Below are 26,736 nucleotides of genomic sequence, written 5' to 3'. Positions count from 1 at the left end.
GGAGAAGGCTAGCATCCCGGTTCTTACGCAAGTACAAAAAGAGGGGATTAACCAACTGATTACAGAAGAAGAAATTTTTACAGCTATTAAGGAACTGAAGGTGGATAAAGCACCAGGCACTGATGGCTTGACTGCGGCCTATTATAAAAACTTACAATTAGAGATGATAAAACCGTTAAAGGAACTGTTCCAGACAATCCAGAGGGGGGGAAAGGTGCCCCCGTCTTGGAGAACAGCTTTTATCTCTTTGATTCCGAAGGAAGACCAGGATGCTACTTTAGTTAAAAATTACAGACCGATATCGCTTTTAAATACAGATTATAAGATATTTGCTAAGGTTTTGGCTAATAGACTGATGAGGGTTCTGCAACAGGTGATTCATGGGGACCAAACGGGGTTTATTAGTGGAAGACAAATGAAAACCAATGTGAGACATATAGTTGATGTGTTAGAGTTTTTGGAAAGGCACAACCAGATCTCTGCTGCGCTAATCTTTTTAGATGCTGAAAAGGCTTTTGATCAATTGAACTGGCAATTTTTGTTGAAAGTTTTAGACAAAATGGATTTTGGGGAAAATTTTTTACAACCGATTAGGGCATTATACCAAAAACAAACTGCCCGAATTATAGTTAACAATAGTTTGACAACAGTATGTAATATTGAGAAGGGCACAAGGCAAGGCTGTCCGCTATCGCCCTTGTTATTTATATTAACATTAGAGATACTATTGGTTAAGATTCGGAATTCGGAAAAAATTAAGGGGATACAAGTTGGAGATCAGGATTACAGATTGAGAGCATTTGCAGATGATCTGGTTGTTACAGTGACCCAGCCAGAGAACTCTGTTGTGGACCTGATGGAGATAATAACACAATATGGGAAGGTTTCTGGATTTAAAGTAAATATACAGAAAACTAAAATTTTGGCTAGAAATATGACAGTTTCGCAGAAGGCTCTCTTAGAAGGATTAACTGGATTTGAGATTGTTAAAAGGGTTAAATATTTGGGGGTGATTTTGTCGCCCTCTAATACAAAGCTATATAAAAATAATTATGAAAAGTTATGGGGGAAAATTCAAAAAGAACTGGAGAGTTGGGAAAAATTGCAATTGTCTTTGTTGGGACGGATTGCAGCAGTGAAAATGAATGTCCTGCCCAAATTTTTATTCTTATTTCAAATGATACCGATTCTTAAGAAAGACTCTAACTTGGAGGAATGGCAGCGTGGTATCAATAAATTTGTGTGGGCAGGGAAAAAGCCACGAGTTAAACTTAAGATTATGCAGGATACTCGTGAGAGAGGTGGCCTTAAAATGCCTAATTTTAAATTATATTATGAAGCTGCTGCACTAGTAGGAATAAGTGATTGGATTAATTTGACACAATCGAGGTTATTAAATCTTGAGGGCCATGATCTGTTGTTTGGCTGGCATGCATATTTGTTGTATGATAAGAAGGTAGATACTGTGTTTAGGATGCATATTTTAAGACAGGCATTGCTGAGAGTTTGGAAGAAGTATAGACATAAGTTAAGCAGCAAGATACCATTGTGGGCAATCCCAAAACACGCAATAGAAAATATACATGCTGGTTTCAAACATGATGAGACTACTTACAAGGAAATTTTAAGTTTGGAAAGGAATATTTGGTGCTTGAAATCATATAGTTTCTTGCGAGAAGAGAAGGTTGTTCAGACTTGGTTTCAATATATTCAGTTACAGGCCAGGTGGAAAGAAGACCAAAAAAATGGATTTGCAACGACTGATGAAAATTTGATAAAGCAAATTAGAAATCAAGGACCAGCACATATTAAACGGATATATCTTGCATTGATAGAGATCGATTCAGAAACAGAGCTTGTTAAGGATTGTATGATAAAATGGGCCCAAAACATTCAGGAAGTTATTACAATGGACACGTGGGAAAAGATCTGGGTGAGGAATGTAAAATTCACTCAAGCTCAAAGTTTAAGAGAGAACTTTTACAAAATGTTTTATAGATGGCATCTAGATCCTAAAAAGCTTGCAAGTATGTATCCGAATTATCAGCCTAAATGTTGGAGGTGTGGTGATGAAGAGGCAACATATTTTCACATATGGTGGACATGTAAAAAGGTCAAGGCTTTTTGGATAAAAGTCTGGTGGAATATGCAGAAGATTTTTAAACGGAGGATAAAGTTTTGTCCGCAATTTTTTTTGTTGGGAATAATTGTTGACGCTACAGTTGTGGACTCTAAGTTGATGTTGAATTTAGTTACGGCAGCAAGACTTTTGATAGGTCAATATTGGAAGAAAGAGGAACTGCCGACTATACAAGAGTGGATTTTAAAGGTTTCCGACTTGGCAGAGATGGCGAAGATTTCGGCCTATTTGAAAGATTACTCGCAAGAACATTATATTATGGAATGGAGAAAATGGATTGAGTTTATCCAGAATAAGTATAGGGTCAAGAAGTTTTATCTAGCATTTGAATAAGTCTTCTTTCGTTTTCTTTTTTCTTTTTTTATTTTGTCTTCTATATATATTTAATAATGCTAAGTTTTGTTTGATCCTATATAAGTTAGAGAGTGATGGATTTTAGAATTTATAGTTGTTAGTATATGGTTGTTTATGATTGCCTTTTTATATATATATACCTTGTATTTAGCTCTGGGAAGTCCGGGGGGGGGAGGGGGGTTAGGGGGAGGTGGGGGGGGAGGAGGGAGGGGGGGAGGGGGGGAAGGGGGGAGGTAGGGAGGGGAGGTAGGGAGGGGGAAGGGGGTTTTTTAAAGGAAAACTGTATTTTTAAAACTTTTCAATAAAAAAAAAAAAAAAAAGAAGAAAGATGGGTTGCTTAGATTGTGCATTGATTTTGGTGGAATTAATGGAGTGTGTGTGAAAAACATGTACCCACTCCTCCTTATGACAGGCAAGTTGGAACACTTATCCAAGGGGAAGGTTTTCACAAAATTGGACCTGAGTGAGGCATACTATTGAGTGAGAATGAAGGAAGGCAACAAGTGGAAAACTTTCAACTGCACCCTACGAAGCTACCAATTTAAGGTGTTGCCATTTGGCCTACAAGGGAACCCAGCTGTATTTATGCAGCTCATAAATGAGGTGTTGCATGAGCACCTCTACAAGAGAGTTTTGGTTTATCTGGATGACATCCTCACCTACTCTGAGAAATTGGATGAACATGTAAAACGTGTGTGGCAGGTGCTGAAAAAACTTTTGGATGCTAAGCTATATGCCAAACTGTTAAAATGCGAGTTTCACAAAACCAGCCTAGATTACCTAGGTTACAGAGTGTTGTGTGAGGGGATGGAGATGGACCCAGGGAAAGTGAGATCCATCTTGGAATGGCAAGGTCCTCAGACCTGTAAGCAGCTACAGAGCTTACAAAGTTTTACACCCAATTCATCTCTTCCTTCACCAAGACTGCCCTGCCCATCATGGGACAATTGAAAATGGCAGGAAGGGGAGAGAAGCCCTGGCTGATCCAGCCCTTGAACTGGATGATAGAAAGCTAAGCGGCATTTGAAAAATTGAAAGGGGGGACTTCCAGGTGGCAAGGCTCCGCTGCCAGCAGCCATTCTGGCTGTCAGCCCCATCCTTTCCGTGGAGCCGCCAAAAACAGCGCCGATCAGCTGTTTTGATGGCTCGAAAGCCCGCTCCTCAGGAGAAGAGGAGGGGGTGAGCGCCCAGGCAGGGGTAGAGCTATCCCGGGCCGCCAGAGTTGAAACTCTGGTGGCTGAAGGATCGAGCCACCACGAAGCCTGAGTTTGCTCCGGACCTCAGGACGCCTCTGCTCCAGGGCTTTGGAGCAGAGCAGGACGTAGCAACAATCCCTGCCAGCAAGAGTGAACTTCAGATAACTTGGATGCAGGCAGAGCGGTACAGGAGAATCAGGTGAAAGCAGGTTTATGATCTTTAACTCGGTGGACTTTGTGGAGTTTGATAAAAGTGAAAGTGCGTAACAGGCAATAGTGGGTGAAAATGGCTGCCAAATCTTCTAAAGTTCCTAGAAGTGCGGGGGCTTCTCCGGTGCAGCAATCTTCGCTACAAGCTTTAATGCCCCCCCTGCACCTGCACCTGCACCTGTACCAACTTTTACAGTGAAAGATCTGCAGGATGTTTTGCAAGAGGCTTTGAAAAAGCAATCTCAACAATTAGCTGAACTTATGGAGGAGAAGCTTACAGAAATGAGGGCAGACATCTTACTTGCATTTCAAGGCATGGCTGTATGTATAGAGCGTCTGGACGAGAGAGTGGAAGATCTCAGCCAAAATAATATCAGATTAGATGCAAAAATGACAGAGACTGAAAATGTGGTGGATAAGATTGACGACGATTTGACCTTGGTACAGTACAGGGAGATGGAGTTCGCTGTGAGAATTAGAGGTTTAAAAGAGGATTCTAAGGAAAATTTGAAAAAAATAGTTTCAGAGGCTTTGGAAGGTGTTTTGGAGCAATCAGCAGAAGAAATTATGGAGGATATAGACAAAATATTTTGTGTTAATTCGTGGATTGCAAGACAAAGGAAATTACCCAGAGATGTGGTGGTTTACTTTACAAAGAGAGCAATTAGAAATGAGGTTATTTAAGCTTTTTACAATAATAAATTTGCAATTGCTGAACAAGAAGTTTTAATTTTAAAAGAGATCCCTCCAAGAATCTTAAGGAGAAGGAAGGAATTTGCTTTTCTGGCACAAGAATTAAGAAGACGGGATATTCAGTTCAGATGGGAGATACCAGTGGGTATGGTGGTGATGTATGCAGGCACGAGACATCGTCTTCTTACAGTGTTACAGGCACGTGATTTTTATAGTAATGTTTTAAAAGCAGTCCCCATACCACTTTTGGAATCTAAAAAGAAGAATGGTGAGGGAGAGTGTCAATCACAAAGTGAGAATGTACAAGGTGCTGAAGGAGCTACGCAGATGAAAGATGGAGAATTCCAGAAAGTTACAGGAGTGGATCAAATTTCAGTATCATCAGAGGAGGTTGGAGACCAGAGAATGACACGTGCTGCTGCTAGACGAATGAGACAAGAGCATGAACAAGAACAGCAGAGAGTTATGATGGCACCTCCAAAACTTACTTACAGTGAAGCAGTGGGAGGAGCGCGACCTAAGAGAGTGCAGGTGATTTTGGAAGAAGCGCTCCAAAAGCTTCAGGTCGTGAAAGATGGCGACAAAGTTTCTAACCTGGAATGTTAATGGTTTAAATTCACCACAGAAGGGAAAGAAAGTATTTCAATACTTAAAACAATTTAAGAATGATGTTATTTGTCTACAAGAAACACATATTAGAGCCACGGATCAAAAGTATTTGTTAAACTCAAGGTTGGGCACACAGTTTATTGCTTCTGCAACTGATAAGAAAAATGGAGTGGTTATTTATGTTAAGAATACTTTGACAGCGGCTTTAATTGAAGCAGATAAACAAGGAAGATACGTTATAATTGAACTGTTAATAGAAGGCAAGAAAACGCTTTTGGTTGGACTATATGGTCCTAATCAACAACAAGGAGATTTCTACAGTTTATTACACAGCAAGATTATTCAGTGGGATTATAAATCTTGTATTTTGATGAGAGACTGGAACGGTGTTTTGGATGTACAAATGGACAAGGTTTGTTTTTTTAAAGCACCCCAAGTCATGCTAAATTGCCTAAATCTTTTTTTGAGATGAAGGATGACTTGGAATTGTGAGACATTTGGAGAGAAAGGAATTTGCAAGAAAAGGACTATACTTTTTTCTCCGACAGGCATCAATCTTTCTCCAGGATTGACTTTGTATTAATTACTAATGATTTTTTTCTAGGATTAAGAAGATCAAGATTTGTCCAAGAACTATGTCTGATCATAGTCCAGTATGGTTAGAGATAGAAAAAGATAATAGGGATAGACGGTCCTGGCGCTTAAATGAAAATTTGTTTAGATATCAGGAAAATGTGGAAGAGTGTAAAAAACAGATGAAGGAATTTTTTAAAATTAATATGTATAAAGGTACTTCTATTGAGATGGTTTGGGATGCTAGTAAAGCTTATATGAGAGGTGTATTAATATATTTGAACAATAAATATAGACGTAACTTGGAATTTAGGAGGAAAGAATTAGAGGATGAAATTAAGGAAAAAGAAAAAGCTTTAATTTTGAATCCATCTGATGGGAAGATTAAAGAGGTAATTACTTTATTAAGGGGTCAGTTTGATAAGTTAATGGCAGATCAAGTGGCAACTAATTTACGGTATGCTAGACATAATATTTTTTGTAATGCTAATAAACCAGGTAGATGGTTAGCTTATTTGTTAAGGAAGAAGCAAAGGGCTTATAATATAGATAGAATAGAACATAAGGGTAAGGTAGTGTACCAGCAGAGTCTTATCAAAAAGACTTTTGTTGATTTTTATTCTAAGTTGTATGCTAGAGATAAGACTAGAGATGCAGATATAGATTATTATTTGGTAAGAGCTAATATTCCTGTCCCCTTCATGGATTACTGCCTTGTCGTGGCGAAGGGGCTTGCGTAATTCAATGAAGCTATGAGCTATGCCGTGCAGGGCCACCCAAGACGGACAGGTCATAGCAGAGAGTTCTGACAAAACGTGATCCACTGGAGAAGGAAATGGCAACCCACTCCAGTATCTTTGCCATGAAAACCCTATGGACAGTACCAAAATGCAAAACGATATGACGCTGGAAGATGAGCCCCTCAGGTCGGAAGGCGTCCAATATGCTACTGGGGAAGAGCAGAGGGCTAGTACTAGTAGCGCCAGAAAGAATGAAGCGACTGGGCCAAAGCCGAAAGGACGCTCAGCTGTGGATGTGTCTGGTGGTGAAAGGAAAGTCCGATGCTGTAAAGATTTTTTCTCCATAGGAACCTGGAATGTAAGATCCATGAATCAAGGAAAACTGGACGTGGTCAAACAAGAGATGACAAGACTGAACATCGACATCTTAGGTATCAGCGAACTAAAATGGACAGGAATGGGTGAATTTAATTCAGATGACCATCAGGTATACTACTGTGGGCAAGAATCCTTCAGAAGAAATGGAGTAGCCTTCATAGTCAATAAAAGAGTAGGAAAAGCAATACTGGGATACAATCCTCAAAATGACAGAATGATCTCAGTTCGAACCCAAGGCAAACCATTCAATATCAAAGTAGTCCAGGTCTATGCCCCAACCACCAGTGCTGAAGAGGATGAAATTGACCAGTTCTATGAAGCACTACAGCACCTTATAGAACTAACACCAAAAAATGATGTTCTTATCATCATGGGGGATTGGAATGCTAAAGTAGGAAGCCAAAAGATAACTGGAATAACAGGCAAGTTTGGCCTTGGAGTGCAAAATGAAGCAGGGCACAGGCTGATAGAATTCTGTCAAGAGAATACGATGGTCATAGCAAACACTCTTTTCCAACAACCCAAGAGACGGCTCTACACATGGACATCACCAGATGGTCAACACAGAAATCAGATTGACTATATGCTCTGCAGCCAAAGATGGAGAAGCTCTATACAGTCAGTAAAAACAAGACCAGGAGCTGACTGTGGCTCAGACCATGAGCTTCTCCTTGCAAAGTTTAGGCTTAAACTGAAGAAAGTAGGGAAAAGCACTAGGCCACTCAGGTATGAATTAAATCATATCCCTGTTGAATATACAGTAGAGGTGACAAATAGATTTAAGGAATTAGATCTGATAGACAGAGTGCCTGAAGAACTATGGACAGAGGTTGGCGACATTGTACAACAGGTAGCAACCAAAACCATCCCAAAGAAAAAGAAATGCAAGAAAGCAAAATGGCTGTCTGAGGAAGCTTTGCAAATAGCTGAGGAAAGGAGGGAAGCGAAAGGCAAGGGAGAAAAAGAAAGATACACCCAATTGAATGCAGAATTCCAGAGAATAGCTAGAAGAGATAAGAATGCCTTCTTAAATGAACAGTGCAAAGAAATAGAAGAAAACAATAGAATAGGGAGGACCAGAGATCTTTTCAAGAAAATTGGAGAAATGAAGGGAACGTTCAATGCAAAAATGGGCATGATAAAGGACCAAAATGGCAGGGACCTAACAGAGGCAGAAGAGATTAAGAAGAGGTGGCAAAATTACACAGAGGAACTATACAAGAATGAGCTTAACGTCCCTGATAATCACAATGAGGTGGTCACTGACCTCGAGCCATACGCTGGATCATGGAGAAAGCTAGGGAGTTCCAGAAAAACATCTACTTCTGCTTCATTGACTATGCTAAAGCCTTTGATTGTGTGGATCATAACAAACTGTGGCAAGTTCTTAAAGAGATGGGAGTACCAGACCATCTTATTTGTCTCTTGAGAAACCTATATGCGGGTCAAGAAGCAACAGTGAGAACTGGACACGGAACCACTGATTGGTTCAAAATTGGGAAAGGAGTCCGGCAAGGCTGTATACTGTCACCCTGCCTATTTAACTTATATGCAGAGCACATCATGAGAAAGGCAGGGCTAGATGAATCAAAAGTTGGAATTAAGATTGCCGGAAGAAATATCAACAACCTAAGATACGCAGATGATACCACTCTAATGGCAGAAAGTGAAGAAGAACTAAAGAGCCTCTTGTTGCAGGTGAAGAAGGAGAGTGCAAAACTTGGGCTGAAACTTAACATTAAGAAAACCAAGATCATGGCATCTGGCCCTCTCAATTCCTGGCAAATAGATGGGGAAGAAATGGAGGTAGTGACAGATTTTATTTTCCTGGGCTCCAAGATCACTGCAGATGGGGACTGTAGCCAAGAAATTAAAAGACGCTTGCTCCTGGGGAGGAAAGCCATGGCAAATCTAGACAGCACACTAAAAAGCAGAGACATCACCCTGTCAACAAAAGTGCGTATAGTCAAGGCTATGGTCTTCCCAGTTGCAATGTATGGCAGTGAAAGTTGGACCATAAGAAAGGCTGAGCGCCAAAGAATTGAGGCCTTTGAACTGTGGTGCTGGAGAAGACTCCTGCGAGTCCCTTGGACCGCAAGGCGATCAAACCGGTCAGTCCTAGAGGAGATCAATCCTGACTGCTCTTTAGAAGGCCAGATCCTGAAGCTAAAACTCAAGTACTTTGGCCACCTAATGAGAAGGAAGGACTCACTGGAGAAGAGCCTAATGCTGGGAAAGATCGAGGGCAATAGAAGAAGGGGACGACAGAGAATGAGGTGGCTGGATGGAGTCACTGAAGCAGTAGGCGTGAGCTTAAATGGACTCCAGAAGATGATAGAGGACAGGAAGGCCTGGAGGAATGTTGTCCATAGGGTCGCGATGGGTCGGACACGACTTCGCAGCTAACAACAACAACAACAATATTCCTGTTCTTACGTAAGAACAAAAGGAAGGGATGAATCAATTGATAACTGATGAAGAAATTTTTTTAGCAATCAAACAACTGAAAGTGGGCAAAGCGCCGGGTACGGATGGATTGACTGCTGTGTATTATAAAAATTTACAGTTAGAGATGGTGAAGCCTTTAAGGGAATTGTTCCAGAAAATTCAAATGGGAGGAGGGGTACCTCCGTCTTGGAAGACTGCTTTTATTTCCTTGATCCCGAAGGAAGATCAGGATGTCACCCAAGCAAAAAATTATAGGCCAATATCACTTTTGAAGATGGACTACAAGATATTTGCCAAAGTTTTAGCTAACAGATTAATGAGGGTAATACAACAAGTAATTCATGGTGATCAAACTGGGTTTATAAGTGGTAGACAAATGAAGAACAATGTGAGACATATAGTAGATTTGTTGGAATTTTTGGAAAGAAACAATCAGATCCCTGCAGCGTTGATCTTCTTGGATGCTGAAAAAGCCTTTGATCAATTGGATTGGCAATTTCTGATGAAAGTATTAGAGAAAATGGAATTTGGGGATAAATTTTTACAACCAATCAGGGCAATATATCAAAAGCAAACAGCACGCATAATAGTTAATAATAGTCTGACTGAAGTATGTAATATTGAAAAAGGTACAAGGCAGGGGTGCCCATTGTCACCTCTATTATTTGTTTTAACATTGGAAATATTATTGATTAAAATACGTGATTCTGATAAAATTAAGGGAATTCAAATTAGAGACCAGGATTATAGATTGAGGGCGTTCGCAGATGATCTGGTTGTTACAGTGACTTAGCCTGATTATTCAGTTGTAGAATTGATGGAGATAATAACGCAATATGGGAAAGTTTCTGGATTTAAGGTCAACATACAAAAAACTAAAATGTTGTCTAAAAACATGATAGTATCACAAAAGGCTGTTTTAGAAGAGCTAACGGGATTTGAAATGGTTAAAAGGGTTAAATATTTGGGGATATATTTGTAACCCTCAAATGTGAAGTTATATAAAAATAATTATGAAAAGTTATGGGGAAAAGTACAAAAAGAATTAGATAGTTGGAAAAAATTACAATTATCCTTATTGGGAAGAATTGCAGCAGTGAAAATGAATGTTTTGCCAAAATTTTTCATTTTTATTTCAAATGATACCTATACTTAAAAAGGATTTAAATTTGGAGGAATGGAAAAAAGGAATTAATAAATTTGTTTGGGCAGGGAAAAAGCCACGAGTTAAATTTAAGATAATGCAAGATACGCGTGAAAGAGGTGGTCTTAAAATGCCTAATTTCAAATTATATTATGAAGCTGCTGCTTTGTCAGCGATAAGTGACTGGTTTAATTTAACACAAGCGAGATTATTAAATCTTGAGGGTCATGATTTGTTATTTGGATGGCATGGGTATTTATTGTATGATAAGAAGGTGGATAATGTGTTTAAGATACATATTTTAAGGTATGCTCTGTTGCGAGTTTGGAAAAAGTACAGACAGAAGTTAAATTATAAGATACCTATTTGGGCAATACCTAAACATGCAATAGAAAATATAAATGTTGGATTTAAACATGATGTGACTACATATAAGGAATGTATGGCAATTAAAGTCATATAATATTTTAAAAGAAGAAAAGATTGTACAAACCTGGTTTCAGTATGGGCAATTACAGGCTAGGTGGAAAGAGGACCAGAAAACTGTTTTTTCAATGATTGATGAAAATTTGGTAAAGCAAATTAGAGATCAAGGTCAAGCACATATAAAAAGGATATACCGGTATGTTGCATTGACAGAAATTGATTCAGAGATGGAACTTGTTAAAGATTGTATGATAAAGTGGGCTCAGAATTTTCAAGAAGTTATTACAATGGATACTTGGGAAAAGATTTGGGTGAGAAATGTAAAATTTACACAGGCCCAAAATTTAAGAGAGAACTTTTACAAAATGTTTTATAGGTGGCATTTAGATCCTAAAAAATTAGCAAGTATGTATCCGAACTGCCAGCCCAAATGTTGGAGGTGTGGTTGTGAGGATGCAACGTATTTTCATATATGGTGGACTTGTAAAAGGGTTAAAGCTTTTTGGATTAAAATTTGGTGGAATATGCAAAAAATATTCAAGAAAAGGATAAAGTTTTGTCCGCAACTGTTTTTATTGGGTATTATCACAGATACTACCGTTGTGGACACTAAGTTGATGTTGAATTTAATTACGGCAGCAAGACTTTTAGTAGGGCAATATTGGAAGAAGGAAGAACTGCCGACTATAGAAGAATGGACTTTAAAAGTTTCCAACCTGGCGGAAATGGCAAAGATTTCAGCGTATTTGAAAGACCAATCGCAACAGAGATATATTGTGGAGTGGAGAAGATAGATTGATTATATCCAGAATAAATATGGGACTAAAAAGTTTCACTTAGCATTTGAATAAGTAGTGGATTTATATGATGTATAACTAGCTTGTAGTTATTTTATTAAGAGTTAAAGTGCAATAGAATTTAATATTTTATTGTTGTTTGAATATTTTAGATTATGTTTGTTTGTATTTTTATACCCTGTATTTAACTCTGGGAAGTCGGGGAGGGGGAGGGAGGGGAGGGGAGAGTTGGGGAGGTTTGGGGAGAGGTGAGGGGGGTGGGAGGGGTTTTGTATTCAAAAATGTACTGCAAAACTTTTCAATAAAAAAAAGAAAAAGAAAAATTGAAAGGGCTGTTCATGGCTGAGCCAGTTTTAAAACATCCAAACCCAGAGGAGCCATTTGTAATTCAAGAAGATGTCAGGAATGTGGCCATGGGAGCGGTCCTCCTCCAGCAAAACCAGGAGGAGAAGCTGCAACTGTGCACAAACACATCCTGAAAACTGAACCAGATCGAGAGTGCACCGCGTGGGAAAAAGAAGACTTTGCAGTGTGGTGGGTGCTTGTAACCTGGAAGCAATTCCTGGAGGGGAGTAAAAGCCCATTCAAGATGTGGATTGACCATAAAAACTTAAAAGCCCCTCCCACAAACTTTCCCCCTAATACTGGTGGGCTCAGTATTTCAAGTGGTTTGACTTTGACTTGAAATACATTTGGGGGGGGAGAATTTCCTGGCAGACGACTTGTCCTACATGCCTCAGTATAAGAGTAATCAAGAGGAGGCGATGAACTCCATCATCCCTATGAGGCAGCAAGCGGCACAAGCACCATCAGGCAACAAAAGAAAAAAAGGAGCTCACCTCCTACCAATGTTTTTGCCCAGCAACTAAAACAGGAGATACAAACTGACATGTGGTTTGGGGCTTATTAAAGAGAGCTAACCCTGAGGGATGGATTGGCATGGAAGGGGGACAAGCTGTACATCCCAGACAGCTTGCGACTACAAATTTTGCAGCATAGCCACGATGCCAAGCACATCTAGGTAACCATCAGTTTTGGTGGCCAAAGATGAAAAAGGATATTGAAAGCTATGAAAAAAGCTGTGCTGTGTGTGCAGCCAGTAAGAGAATTGCAGGAAAGAGGCCAGGGTTGCTGCAGCGGGTTGCTGACTTGACCAGACCCTGGGAGAAGATAGCCATGGACTTCATTGTGGAACTACCCAAGAGTGGGGGAAACACTGTGATTTGGACTGTTGTGGACCTGTTCTCCAAGCAAGCCCATTTCACTGCATGCCATGGACATGTGATATGCCCAGAAGCTAGCAAAGATGTTTCTGCAGCACATTTAGCATCTGCATGGGAAGCCCAAGTGCATCATTTCAGACTGAGGGGTCCAGTTCACTGCTAGGTTCTGGAGAGAATTTATAAGGATGATTGGGTCCTCCCAGGGGCTTAGTTCAGCTTTTCATCTGAGTACAAATGGGGCCACAGAATGAGCCAATGCAATAGTGGAACAGTACCTGCATTGTTATGTAAATTACTAGCAGTCTAACTGGGCAGGGCTCCTGCCATTCGCTGAAGGGGCATATAATAACATGATACACAGTAACACAGGTTTCACTCCTTTTAAGATAGCCACAGGGCTAGAATTTGCACCTATGCCAGAATGCCCTCAGGAGCCTCCCTCCTCAGGCACTTTAGCTGAGTGGGTAGACTCATTCCAGAGTGTCTGGAGCAACATAAAGAAAGTTTAAACAAAGCAACAGGAAACCAGAAGAAACAGGCAGATAAAAAGCAAGCTCCTCAGGGGACATTCCATGTAGGAGATAAAATGTGTCTGTGTACAAAATATCTAAAGTTGAAACAAACTTGCAAAAAGCTAGGTCCAAAGTACGTAGGGTCATTTACCATTGTAAAAGTCATCAATCTGATTACTAGAGTTAAGGTTGTCCAGAATACTGGGTAGAGTACAACTGGTGTTTCACTGCAGCCTGCTGAAACCATTTCAGGGTTCTAGGATGAGATCAGTTGAGAAAGAGGCCCCTGGTCCCATCAGTGTGTGTGTGTGTGTGTGTGTGTGTGTGTGTGTGTGTGTGTGTGTGTTTAACTTCACATTATGAAGTTAAAAGGATCCTACACTCTAGAATCCACAAGGGTAAGTTGTAGTCCCTAATCCAGTGGAAGGGTTACCCTATGTTGGAGGCTACATGGACAAAAACCCATAATGTTAAGGTGGATTGCTTAATAGAGAAATTCCATAATACGTGTCCCCGGAAATTGGGACCCTCATGTAATGTGTGCTTATTGTTTTTTAGGTTCCTTCCAGTTTCTAGGGGACCAGCCTGTCAAGCTTCAAAGAAACTTATTCTGCTTCAGCCATTGTTGTTTTTTAGCTTGCCAACAGACCCTGGTGGGAGGGGGGATGATTGGAATGCTTATCACAGGTGTGTGAGCAGTCCATTGTAAGAATCAAGGTCATCGGAGAACTGTTGGCTGGGAATTGAAGATTTTCTCATAACAAATGTCTGACACTTAACTGGGGAATGTGACCTGCACTATCAGAGGGGAAGGGAGGTATACCAGTGGTGGCGAACCTATGGCATGTTTGCCAGAGGTGGCACTCATTGCCCTCTCTTTTGGCACACATGCCACTGCCACCAGCAGCAGCAGGTCCATCAGACCGCCACTGCTGCCCGGAGCAGAAACCCCACCCAGGAGGCAAAGTGGCCAACTAGTAAGCTTGAGTAGAGGTGGTAGAGCAGAGGTCACCAACCACTGTTGATTGGTGGACTGGAAGAAAACGGAGGGGAAGCATTTTACATGCGTGCTTGTGCGCACGGGGCTGCAAGCATGTATGTGTGGCAAAAGGAGTGGGGCTAGTGCCTGCGTGATACTTAATAGCCCTGCCCCATTATTGCGTGGTACAGCGCGGCAGTGGCCATTTTTGCACCTTGCAGCACAGTGGCCCATTTTTGTGCCCCCGAGTTTTGTGTGCCAGAGGCATCACTCAGAGGTGCCTCCCTGCCCCACCTCGAGGTCACCACAATGCTTCTGCAGCCCTGGCAATTTGTGATAAATAAGCGGGTTTTGGATTGCGGTTTGGGCACTTGGTCTCTAAAAGGTTCGCCATCACTGTTATATACTTTTAATTTACTGTTCTGGCACCATTTTAACTAGAGCTGGTTTTCTATTCATTAGTGCCAATATGCTGTGCTCAATGAAGTTTTGCATTAGAGATTGGAATGTCTCATCTGTGCTTTCTTTGTTGGGATCATCAATTGGAACCTTGACACCCTAGGTCAAAGTAACAGTTTTTGATTGAACTGTAAAGCAGAGATATGACTCTTCTTTATGAAAACTAAAAGAAACAAGATACTGAAATACTGATCCATTAATTCTTCAAAATATTGCCATTCCATCATCTTTCAAGTAGTACATAGTACTATATCTATTTTTGTATGCAGGTTTTTTAAAAATTTGACATTCCTACATTTGGAAAGGGGTAAAAGTGGAAGAAAAAAAATTGTTCCAATAGAGAAAAGTCAAATCAAAATGCAAAGCATATCAGTTTTGAGGTAATTTCAACACATAACCCTGCAAGTTAAAACACAGGCAAATTAGGATTTCTTTGGAGGAACCCTTGACACTTACTCTCCTTCTCGTACCACCGCACTGCATGTAAGTATATTCCACAGTAATGAAACATAAATTCATGCTCTGAATGCTGAACCAGTCCATGAAGCAAAGGCATCAAATTCTGGCCATCAATTACCCTAAAAGGACAACAAGCACAGATTTTCAATAGATGTACTTGAAGTAATTCAGAGCCTTGCATTAATAGTCCAACAACTGGACATTTGTTAATACATTGAATGAATATAGCTGGACATCTACTATATATACAGTCAAAATCACTTGAAATTCCAAATTCTTGTATCTGTGAATTTTCTGGAGTATATGCAGAATTCTTCAGCAAGAAATAATTCTCTATTTACTTCTGTAATTTCTAAAAATATTGTGATTTTGAAGCCTTCATTGAAGTGAACTGGAATTTCTGGTTGGAATGATGTTCTGAGAACAAAATACTAATCTCATTGAAAATAAATGAACAGACTTTGTATGCTATCTTAATTGATTAGTTCTTATAAGAGGAGTGGGAGAGACTTTGTGGCAGAATAACATCATTTTCTAAATGTTACATTAAACAAGGAAGAAGATAGAACAGTTCTTCTATGCCCTACTGTATTTATTTTTTTTGCTTACTTTGAACAAATGGAAAAAGGAATAATCATATCAACTAAAAGGCTATTTTTTGGATTGTTTTCTTCCTTAGATGGGAACTGTGAGTTAAACTGCTTTTTTTAAATAGAATTCCTGAAAAAGGACACTTCTGTATTGCTGCCAATAAGACTCCATAGACATGTTCATGAAATCATGAAGAGTCAACCTTACTTTTAAGAGATCTTACTTTTATATGGGAACAAGAATACTCAGTTTTCTCTCAACCACCTCCGAAATATTATTTTTTCCATTATATTGCTACAGGCAAGTCTATGTTGGTAAAACTTTCTACCAGTGTACTGGGGTTATTTTGGACACTGTAAGTGCTATTCCATGGGAAGAATAGCAATTCAGCAATATCAAACTATTTCCCATCCATTCACCCAGCCATCTGGACTTGTGTTCCTAAATGTAGAACAAATATTCTGCTTATATTACTTTTGATCATGCAACTGCTTTACCTCATTTCTCAAAATTTATGAAAAATACATTTACTTCTTTAATTTGAAACCTCCCAAGTTTTCCCATTGCTTCATCCACCTTTTATCTTTTAGAATAAAATCAGCATAGTTGCAGAATGGAAGGAATAGTCTGAAATATTCTGAAAATCAATAAATCAGAATATAGCAAGTCTGTACCATTAAGTACTTTTCAGCAGTTTTAGGGATATTACGTTCTGTAGCATCCATACCTGTCTTGTGGCACTGTTTCTCCAGCCAAATGAACCAATGTGGAAAAGATGTCCATTAAGCTTGTTGGTACAGCAATCTCTTTGCCCTCTGGCAGCACTCCTGTCCATCTAACTAATCCTGGAACACGGATTCCTCCTTCCCAACCTCCCATGGCTTTTCCACCTTGAAATAACATACAAAACCATGTCATGATTATATGTGTGTGTGTGTGTGATGGTTCCGACAAATAAAACTCTTCAAAGAACTTCAAGGCATTGTTTACCTTAAAGAATCTTTATTTGAGTAGCATAGCATCAGCACGTACATAGCAAAGCCAAAATCTGAATTCCACTCCCCTGAGCACATAGTATCAAGCACAATTCCCTCCTCTAATTAACAGTCATAAATCACATTCTCCAATTAGTTTGGAATGCAAGCTTTCCATCCTGTTCTCCAACCCACCATTTCTTATCATCTCTTATTTCAAAAAATCTTGGTTCTCACACTGTTACAATATTGTTATGTCTAACTAACTCCCATACACATTCCTCCCCCCCAGTATCATCTAATTCCAATTCTAATTTTAAGAGTAAAACATATATACATATACATACGTACTGTACATACATACATACATACATACATATATATACATATACATACATTATATATATATAATGCTTGTTAACTATTTAGATTACCTTGCTAGGCCCCAAACATGGGAAAAATCTTTATTTCCTGTTTCGGCCTAACCGAAGGCCATCCACAGGCAGTAGTCACAACAGTGACAGCTCATATTTGTGTAAATTTTAGATTGCTAACAAAGAATTAAAGGGAGACTGATATGCATTTCAAACGTACTTGTTTTCATCAGTCAGCCATACCCTTCTGAGATTCGAACCTGGGCTGATTGCACATTAGGCAGTTGTTTTAACCTAATCTAAAATTTACACACACACACACACACACACACACACACACACACACACACACACACACATATGTAATTTTTTTTGGATTGCTAACAAAGAATTAAATGGAAACTGATATGCATTTCAAACTTATTTGTTCTCATCAGTCAGCCATACCCTTCTGAGATTCGAACCTGGACCAATTGCACCTTAGGCAATTGTTCTAACCTTTAGGCCACTGGCTCTTTCTCGTTTTGTTAGCTGAGAAGCAAGGGAGATATGTGTTAAGTGTTTCTTAAGTATTTGGAATACCTTGCTAGGCCCCAAACATGGGACAAATCTTATTTCCTGTTTCGGCCTAACCCAAGGCCATCCACAGGCAGTAGTCACAGCAGTGACAGCTTATATTTGTGTAAATTTGTGTGTGTGTGTGTGTGTGTGTATGTATGTGTGTATGTATATATATATATATATATATATATATATATATATATATATATATATATATATATATATATATATGTATATATGTATATATATATATATACATATATATATATATGTATATATATATATATGTATATGTATATATATATGTTGTTGTTGTTGTTAGTTGCGAAGTCGTGTCCGACCCATCGCGACCCTATGGACAACGTTCCTCCAGGCCTTCCTGTCATCCACCATCCTCCGGAGTCCATTCAAGCTCACACCCACTGCTTCAGTGACTCCATCCAACCACCTCATTCTCTGTCATCCCCTTCTTCTATTGCCATCAATCTTTCCCAGCATTAGGCTCTTCTCCAGTGAGTCCTTCCTTCTCATTAGATGGCCAAAGTATTTGAGTTTTAGCTTCAGGATCTGGCCTTCTAAAGAGCAGTCAGGGTTGATCTCCTCTAGGACTGACCGGTTTGATCGCCTTGCAGTCCAAGGGACTCGCAGGAGTCTTCTCCAGCACCAGAGTTCAAAGGCTTCAATTCTTTGGCGTTCAGCCTTTCTTATGGTCCAGCTTTCACTGCCATACATTGCAACTGGGAAGACCATAGCCTTGACTATACGCACTTTTGTTGACAGGGTGATGTCTCTGCTTTTTAGTGTGCTGTCTACATTTGCCATGGCTTTCCTCCCCAGGAGCAAGCGTCTTTTAATTTCTTGGCTACAGTCCCCATCTGCAGTGATCTTGGAGCCCAGGAAAATAAAATCTGTCACTACCTCCATTTCTTCCCCATCTATTTGCCAGGAATTGAGAGGGCCAGATGCCATGATCTTGGTTTTCTTAATGTTTAGTTTCAACCCAAGTTTTGCACTCTCCTTCTTCACTCGCAACAAGAGGCTCTTTAGTTCCACTTCACTTTCTGCCATTAGAGTGGTGTCATCTGCATATTTTAGGTTGTTGATATTTCTTCCGGCAATCTTAATTCCAACTTTTGATTCATCTAGCCCTGCCTTTCTCATGATGTGCTCTGCATATAAATTAAATAGGCAAGGCGACAGTATACAGCCTTGCCGGACTCCTTTCCCAATTTTGAACCAATCAGTGGTTCCGTGTCCAGTTCTCACTGTTGCTTCTTGGCCCGCATATAGGTTTCTCAAAAGACAAATAAGATGGTCTGGTATGCCCATCTCTTTAAGGACTTGCCACAGTTTGTTATGATCCACACAATCAAAGGCTTTAGCATAGTCAATGAAGCAGAAGTAGATGTTTTTCTGGAACTCTCTAGCTTTCTCCATGATCCAGCGTATGTTAGCAATTTGATCTCTAGTTCCTCTGCCTCTTCGAAATCCTGCCTGTACTTCTGGTAGTTCTCGATCCACATACTGCTGGAGTCTAGCTTGTAGAATTTTAAGCATAACTTTACTAGCATGAGAAATGAGTGCAATGGTGCGATAGTTTGAACATTCTTTGGCACTGCCTTTCTTTGGAATTGGAATGTAAACTGATCTTTTCCAATCCTGTGGCCACTGTTGAGTTTTCCAAATTTGCTGGCAAATTGAGTGTAGCACTTTTACTGCATCGTCTTTTAAGATTTTGAATAGCTCAGCTGGAATACTGTCACCTCCACTAGCTTTGTTGTTGCTCAGCTTTTCTAAGGCCCACTTCACTTCACATTCTAGGATGTCTGGCTCGAGGTCAGTGACCACCTCATTGTGATTGTCAGGGATGTTAAGCTCATTCCTGTATAGTTCTTCTGTGTAATTTTGCCACCTCTTCTTAATCTCTTCTGCCTCTGTTAGGTCCCTGCCATTTTGGTCCTTTATCATGCCCATTTTTGCATTAAACGTTCCCTTCATCTCTCCAATTTTCTTGAAAAGATCTCTGGTCCTCCCTATTCTATTGTTTTCTTCTATTTCTTTGCATTGTTCATTTAAGAAGGCATTCTTATCTCTTCTAGCTATTCTTTGGAATTCTGCATTTAATTGGGCATATCTTTCTTTTTCTCCCTTGCCTTTTGCTTCCCTCCTTTCCTCAGCTATTTGCAAAGCTTCCTCAGACAGCCATTTTGCTTTCTTGCATTTCTTTTTATTTGGGATGGTTTTGGTTGCTACCTCTTGTACAATGTTGCAAACCTCTGTCCATAGTTCTTCAGGCACTCTGTCTATCATATCTAATTCCTTAAATCTATTTGTCACCTCTACTGTATATTCAACAGGGATATGATTTAATTCATACCTGACTGGCCTAGCACTTTTCCCTACTTTCTTTAATTTAAGCCTAAACTTTGCAACAAGAAGCTCATGGTCTGAGCCACAGTCAGCTCCTGGTCCTGTTTTTACTGACTGTATAGAGCTTCTCCATCTTTGGCTGCAGAGCATATAGTCAATCTGATTTCTGTGTTGACCGTCTGGTGATGTCCATGTGTAAAGCCATCTCTTGGGTTGTTGGAAAAGAGTGTTTGCTATGACCATCGTATTCTCTTGACAAAATTCTATCAGCCTGTGCCCTGCTTCATTTTGTACTCCAAGGCCAAACTTGCCTGTTATTCCAGTTATCTTTTGGCTTCCTACTTTAGCATTCCAATCCCCCATGACGATAAGGACATCATTTTTGGGTGTTAGTTCTATAAGGTGCTGTAGGGCTTCATAGAACCGGTCAATTTCATCCTCTTCAGCACCGGTGGTTGGGGCATAGACTTGGACTACTGTGATATTGAATGGTTTGCCTTGGATTCGAACTGAGATCATTCTGTCATTTTGAGGATTGTATCCCAGTATTGCTTTTCCTATTTTTTTATTGACTATGAAGGCTACTCCATTTCTTCTGAGGGATTCTTGCCCGCAGTAGTATACCTGATGGTCATCTGAATTAAATCCACACATTCCTGTCCATTTTAGTTCGCTGATACCTAAGATGTCGATGTTTAGTCTTGCCATCTCTTGTTTGACCACGTCCAGCTTTCCTTGATTCATGGATCTTACATTCCAGGTTCCTATGGAGAAAAAATCTTTACAGCATCGGACTTTCCTTTCACCACCAGGCATATCCACAGCTGAGCGTCCTTTCGGCTTTGGCCCAGTCGCTTCATTCTTTCTGGCACTACTAGTACTAGCCCTCTGCTCTTCCCCAGCAGCATATTGGACGCCTTCCGACCTGAGGGGCTCATCTTCCAGCGTCATATCATTTTGCCTTTTGGTACTGTCCATAGGGTTTTCATGGCAAAGATACTGGAGTGGTTTGCCATTTCCTTCTCCAGTGGATCACGTTTTGTCAGAACTCTCTGCTATGACCTTTCCGTCTTGGGTGGCCCTGCACGGCATAGCTCATAGCTTCATTGAATTACGCAAGCCCCTTCGCCACGACAAGGCAGTAATCCATGAAGTGGAGATATATATATATATATATATATATATATATATATATATATATATATATATATATATATATATATATATATATATATATATATATATATATTAGTAGATTTTCACAGATACAGGTATGTAGGTCTTGGCATATTCGGGTCTTTTCCCGTGTAAGATTGAGAGTGTCTTGGCGATGTTTCAATGAGGTCCCACTTGTCATCTTCAGGCTGCTGTCTCCGGCTTCATGCTTGTGTGAGCAAAGTGTGATCGGAGCTGCCGTTTCTCTATAAATATTGGTGGGGTTGTGTGTTGTAGTGGCTTTGTTGCTGTAAGCAGGTTGGTTGGCTGTGTTGTTACATCCTGATTGGATGATGGAGTTATTGTTTGTATCTTAGTCGGCTGTTTTGTAACATCCTGTGTAGCTGAGGTGTTGGCTGTGTGCCCATTAGTCTTTTGTGTTGTAATGTCTTGGATGATGGGCTGTGTGATAACATCCTTAGCTCTAGTGTAGTGATATCTTGAGTTCTGGGCTGCAACATCCTTGGTGGTTGTGACATCCTGAGCTTTACTATTGTAACCTCCTGTGTTCTGTGATGTAATGTCCTGAGCAGAAGGCTGTGGTGTAACATCCCAGGCTCTGGTTTGGCTCCGAGTTTGCGGTCTAGCTTTGTGTTCATGGCGTGTGTCAGTTTGCTTTGTGTGGGGGTCAGGAGGGGGTGCAGCAGCTGGAGATGCCACCATGGTTTAGTTTCTGGATGGTGGTTGCATTTTGTCATTGGGGTGGGTTTGGGTTTGAGTCTGGTGAGGATGATTGGTGGTGGCATCCTATGTTGTTGTGGGTCCGGTGTCGGTTTTTGTGGCTGGGACTCGTTTGTTGACTAGGGCTAGTTTCCAGATGTCTGGTAGGCGGGAGGTATCGTCATGTTTATTCATGTTGTGTGGGTGTTTCTCTATTTAGATGGCTTCTGTAATTATTCTCTTATTGTAGTGTTCAGTTTTGGAGATTAATTTCTCAATCTTACACGGGAAAAGACCCGAATACGCCAAGACCTACATACCTGAACCCCTGAAAATCTATGAAAACAAATATCTTACCTCTACGGGGAGGAAACCTTCCTGCTGACCAGGACCTATGAGAAACTCAAAGTCTGAAGAGCCATCATCTTATGCGACCTCACATTCCTACACAACTGCCGAGACAAAAACGTGATCCCCACATGCTTCCAACTAAAATTCCACTCTAAAACCTCAGCCTCCAAAAGGGTCCTGAAAAGAACTGAATTAGCCCTAATCAGAAATGAATTGCACAAGAAATGATTCCTACTAGACCAAACCAACAGGGACCTACTCACTCTTCACCTCAAACCCAGCAACAAAATCCACCCAGCACTATGGGACAAATCCAAACAACTAGCCCTCTGGAGAGCAGAAACAGAAACCTCCCACAAGACAGACACACACACCAACAAACTCCACAGACTAGAAAAATGCCAAAAGCAACTCATGAAACAAACAGTACATAACATATCAGACAGGACCCTCACCATAGCAGAAACCAACATCCTTTCCAGAGGATTCAACTTTGCAGTCGCCCCCAAATGCATCCCCACTGAAAACATCATATGCGAAGTTGAAGCCACCCTAACCAAAATCAACCCAGATGAAGCCAATAAAATCAGACTTGAAGTCACCAATGTCCTCCACTCCAGCAATCCACCTAAAAGCAACTTACACAAAGAAGAACAAAAAGCACTCATCAACCTGAGGAAAGACAACAACATAATTATTCTCCCAGCTGACAAAGGTAACACCACTGTGGTGATGAACACATCTGACTACCAAGCCAAACTAGCCAACCTACTCCAAGACCCCGCTTACGAACTTCTAAACACAGACCCCACCACCTACTTAGAAAAAAACACCAAATCCAAAATAAAAGCCTCTCCCATCAGTGAAGAGATCCAGCAAAGAATCATCTCCAGAGAGAAATCATCCAGATGCCCCAAGCTCTATGGCCTCCCCAAGATACACAAAGAAGGAACACCACCCAGACCCATAGCTCCATAGGCTCACCTCTACAGAATCTTGCCAAAGTCCTTGCCAAACAACTTCAGCCCTACACAAAATCTATCACCTCACAAATACAAAACTCACTCCAATTCATAGAAACAATAAAGAAACAAAACCTGCAACCCAGCGACCTACTCGTGAGCTTCGATGTCATATCCCTCTTCACCCAAGTGCCTATTAAAGAAGCCTTGATAGCTATCCAAAACAAATACAACCCCCCTAAGCACATCCTAGATCTGACCAACCACTGCCTAACCAACACATACTTCAGCCACAATAGACAAAGATACAAACAGATAGAAGGAGCACCAATGGGATCACCTCTCTTTCCTGTCATTGCAAACCTATACATGGAACACTTTGAAACCAACGCCTTAGACAAATCTGAACACAAACACAAACTCTGGTTTAGATATGTAGATGACACTTTTGTAATTTGGCCACATGGGAAAGAAAAACTAGACAACTTCCTCACACATCTCAACAGCCTACACCCCAAAATACAATTTACTGTGGAAATAGAAGCCAACAACCAACTCCCCTTTCTGGACATCCTAATCTACAAAAAACCCAATGGTTCCCTAGGACACACCATCTACCGGAAAAAACACACACCAACTGCTACTTAAACGCAAAATCCCATCACCACCCGGCACAGATCAACTCCGTAGCCAAGACCCTCATCTCCATAACCAAACGCCTAGCTGACAAAGACCACCTAAAAACCGAATTACACACTCTCACAAACATATTAATTTCCAACGGATTCCAAAGAAACACTATCACTAACCTAATCCAAAGGGAGACACCCCCCAACAACCAAGACACAGAACAGGACAATGGCATCGCCCTCCTCCCCTACATTAAAGGCACCACAGATAAAATCAGCAAAATTCTACACAAACACAATATCAAGACAGCCTTTGGCACTGACCAAAAAATAGCCAACATCTTAAGAAACCCCAAAGACAAGTTCCAGCTTGAAAACCAAGGAGTCTATAAAATACCATGCAAAATCTGCCCAGCCACATACATTGGACAAACTAATAGGAGAATAAATGCACATATCACAGAACACAAGAACGCAGTCAGAAAAGAAGAAAAATCTTCCTCCCTTTTCCAGCACCTTAAAGCAACAGGACATGAAATTGACTTTGAAGGAATAAAATTAATCTCCAAAACTGAACACTACAAGAAGAGAATAATTATGGAAGCCATCGAAATAGAGAAACACCCCCACAACATGAATAAACGTGACAATACCTCCTGCCTACCAGACATCTGGAAACTAGCCCTAGTCAACAAACGAGTCCCAGCCACAAAAACTGACACCGGACCCACAACAACACAGGATGCCACCACCAATCATCCTCACCAGACTCAAACCCAAACCCACCCCAATGACAAAATGCAACCACCATCCAGAAACTAAACCATGGTGGCATCTCCAGCTGCTGCACCCCCTCCTGACCCCCACACAAAGCAAACTGACACACGCCATGAACACAAAGCTAGACGCAAACTCGGAGCCAAGCCAGAGTCTGGGATGTTACAGCACAGCCTTCTGCTCAGGACATTACATCACAGAACTCAGGAGGTTACAATACTAAAGCTCGGGATGTCACAACACAGCCAACCACCCAGGATGTTGCAGCCCAGAACTCAAGATATCACTACACTAGAGCTAAGGATGTTATCACACAGCCCATCATCCAAGTCATTACAACACAAAAGACTAATGGGCACACAGCCAACACCTCAGCCACACAGGATGTTACAAAACAGCCGACTAAGCTGCAAACAATAACTCCATCATCCAGTCATGATGTAACAACACAGCCAACCAACCCACTTACAGCAACAAAGCCAGCACCACACACAACCCCACCAATATTTATAGAGACAGCAGCTCCGATCACACTTTGCTCGCACAAGCACGAAGCCGAAGACACCAGCCTGAAGATGACGAGTGGGACCTCGTCGAAATGTCGCCAAGACACTCTCAATCTTACATGGGAAAAGACCCGAATACACCAAGACCTATATGTGTGTGTGTGTAAATTTTTTTGGCTTGCTAACAAAGAATAAAGGGAGACCGATATGATCATTTCAAACTTATTTGTTCTCATCAGTCAGCCATACCCTTCTGAGATTCGAACCTGGGCCGACTGCATCTTAAGCAGTTGTTTTAACCCCTAGGTCACAGGCTCTCTCTCTCTCTCTCTTTGTTAGCTGAGAAGCAAGGGAGATATGTGTTAAATGTTTGTTAAGCATTCAGAATACACTTGCTTGGTCCCTGACATGGGACAAATCTTATTTCCTGTTTCAGCCTAGCCCAAGGCCATCTACAGGCAGTAGCCACAGCAGTGGCAGCTCATATTTGTGTAAATTGTTTTGTCTGGGACCAAGCAAGTGTATTCTGAATGCTTAACAAACATTTAACACATATCTCCCTTGCTTCTCAGCTAACAAAGAGAGAGAGAGAGCCTGTGTGTGTGTGTGTGTGTGTGGATGTGGATGTATATATTTGATAAATGAATAAATACAGTAGTGAAGAATGCACTTCTGGAACAGCTGACAAACCAGATTTTAGGAAGAAAATGTATGTGGTTGCTAAGAGTTGTTAACAACTTGAACTACTACTACTACTACTACTTCTTCTTCTTCTTCTTCTAGAATAACAGAGTTGGAAGGGACCTTGGAGGTCTTCTAGTCCCCCTGCTGAGGCAGGAAACCCTATACCATTTCTTCATTAAAATAGACATACCCAATTCCAGCAACCGTTCTTTATATGTTTTAGCTTCCAGTCCCCTAATTATTTTTGTTGCTCTTCTCCACACTCTTTCTAGGATCTCCATATCTTTTTTACGTCGTGATGACCAAAATTGGATGCAGTATTCCAAGTGTGGCCTTACCAAGGCATTGTAAAGTGGTATTAACACTTCCCCTGATCTTGATTCTATCCCTCTGTTAATGCAGTCTAGAACTGTATTGGCTTTTTTGGCAGCTGCATCACACTGCTGGCTCATATTTAAGTTATTGTACACTAGGACTCCAAGATCTCTCTCACAGTTACTACTATTGAGCGAGTTACCATCTATATTGTACCTGTGTATTTGGCTTTTCTTGCCTAAATGTAGAACCTTACTTTTTTCATTATTAAATTTCATTTTGTTAGATAGTGCCCATTGTTCAGGTCCTTCTGTATCTTAAGCCTATCTTCTGGAATGTTGGCTATTTCTGCCAGCTTGGTGTCATCTGCAAATTTGATGAGTTCCCTCTCTATCCCCTCATCCAAATCATTGATGAAGATGTTAAA

The 26,736-nt window shown here is 40.6% G+C and overlaps 1 protein-coding gene across 1 annotated transcript in view; it reads right to left on the bottom strand.

The window, feature by feature from the left end:
- LOC308667822 (arylsulfatase D-like) overlaps positions 1–26,736 on the bottom strand; it is a 65,450-nt gene that overhangs the window by 2,542 nt on the left and 36,172 nt on the right. The window contains exons 8-9 of the mRNA XM_081327337.1: positions 16,659–16,821; positions 15,338–15,459 (exon numbers count right to left, since the gene is read on the bottom strand). Of these exons, the coding sequence (XP_081183463.1) occupies positions 15,338–15,459; positions 16,659–16,821 (285 nt within the window). The remainder of the gene's footprint in view (positions 1–15,337; positions 15,460–16,658; positions 16,822–26,736) is intronic.

Source organism: Vipera berus (genome assembly GCF_964194415.1).
Source record: "Vipera berus genome assembly, chromosome: 4".
NCBI classification, from domain to species: domain Eukaryota; kingdom Metazoa; phylum Chordata; class Lepidosauria; order Squamata; family Viperidae; genus Vipera; species Vipera berus.
Note: the sequence above shows the minus strand (reverse complement) of the source record. Positions and strands in the feature narration are given on the sequence as shown.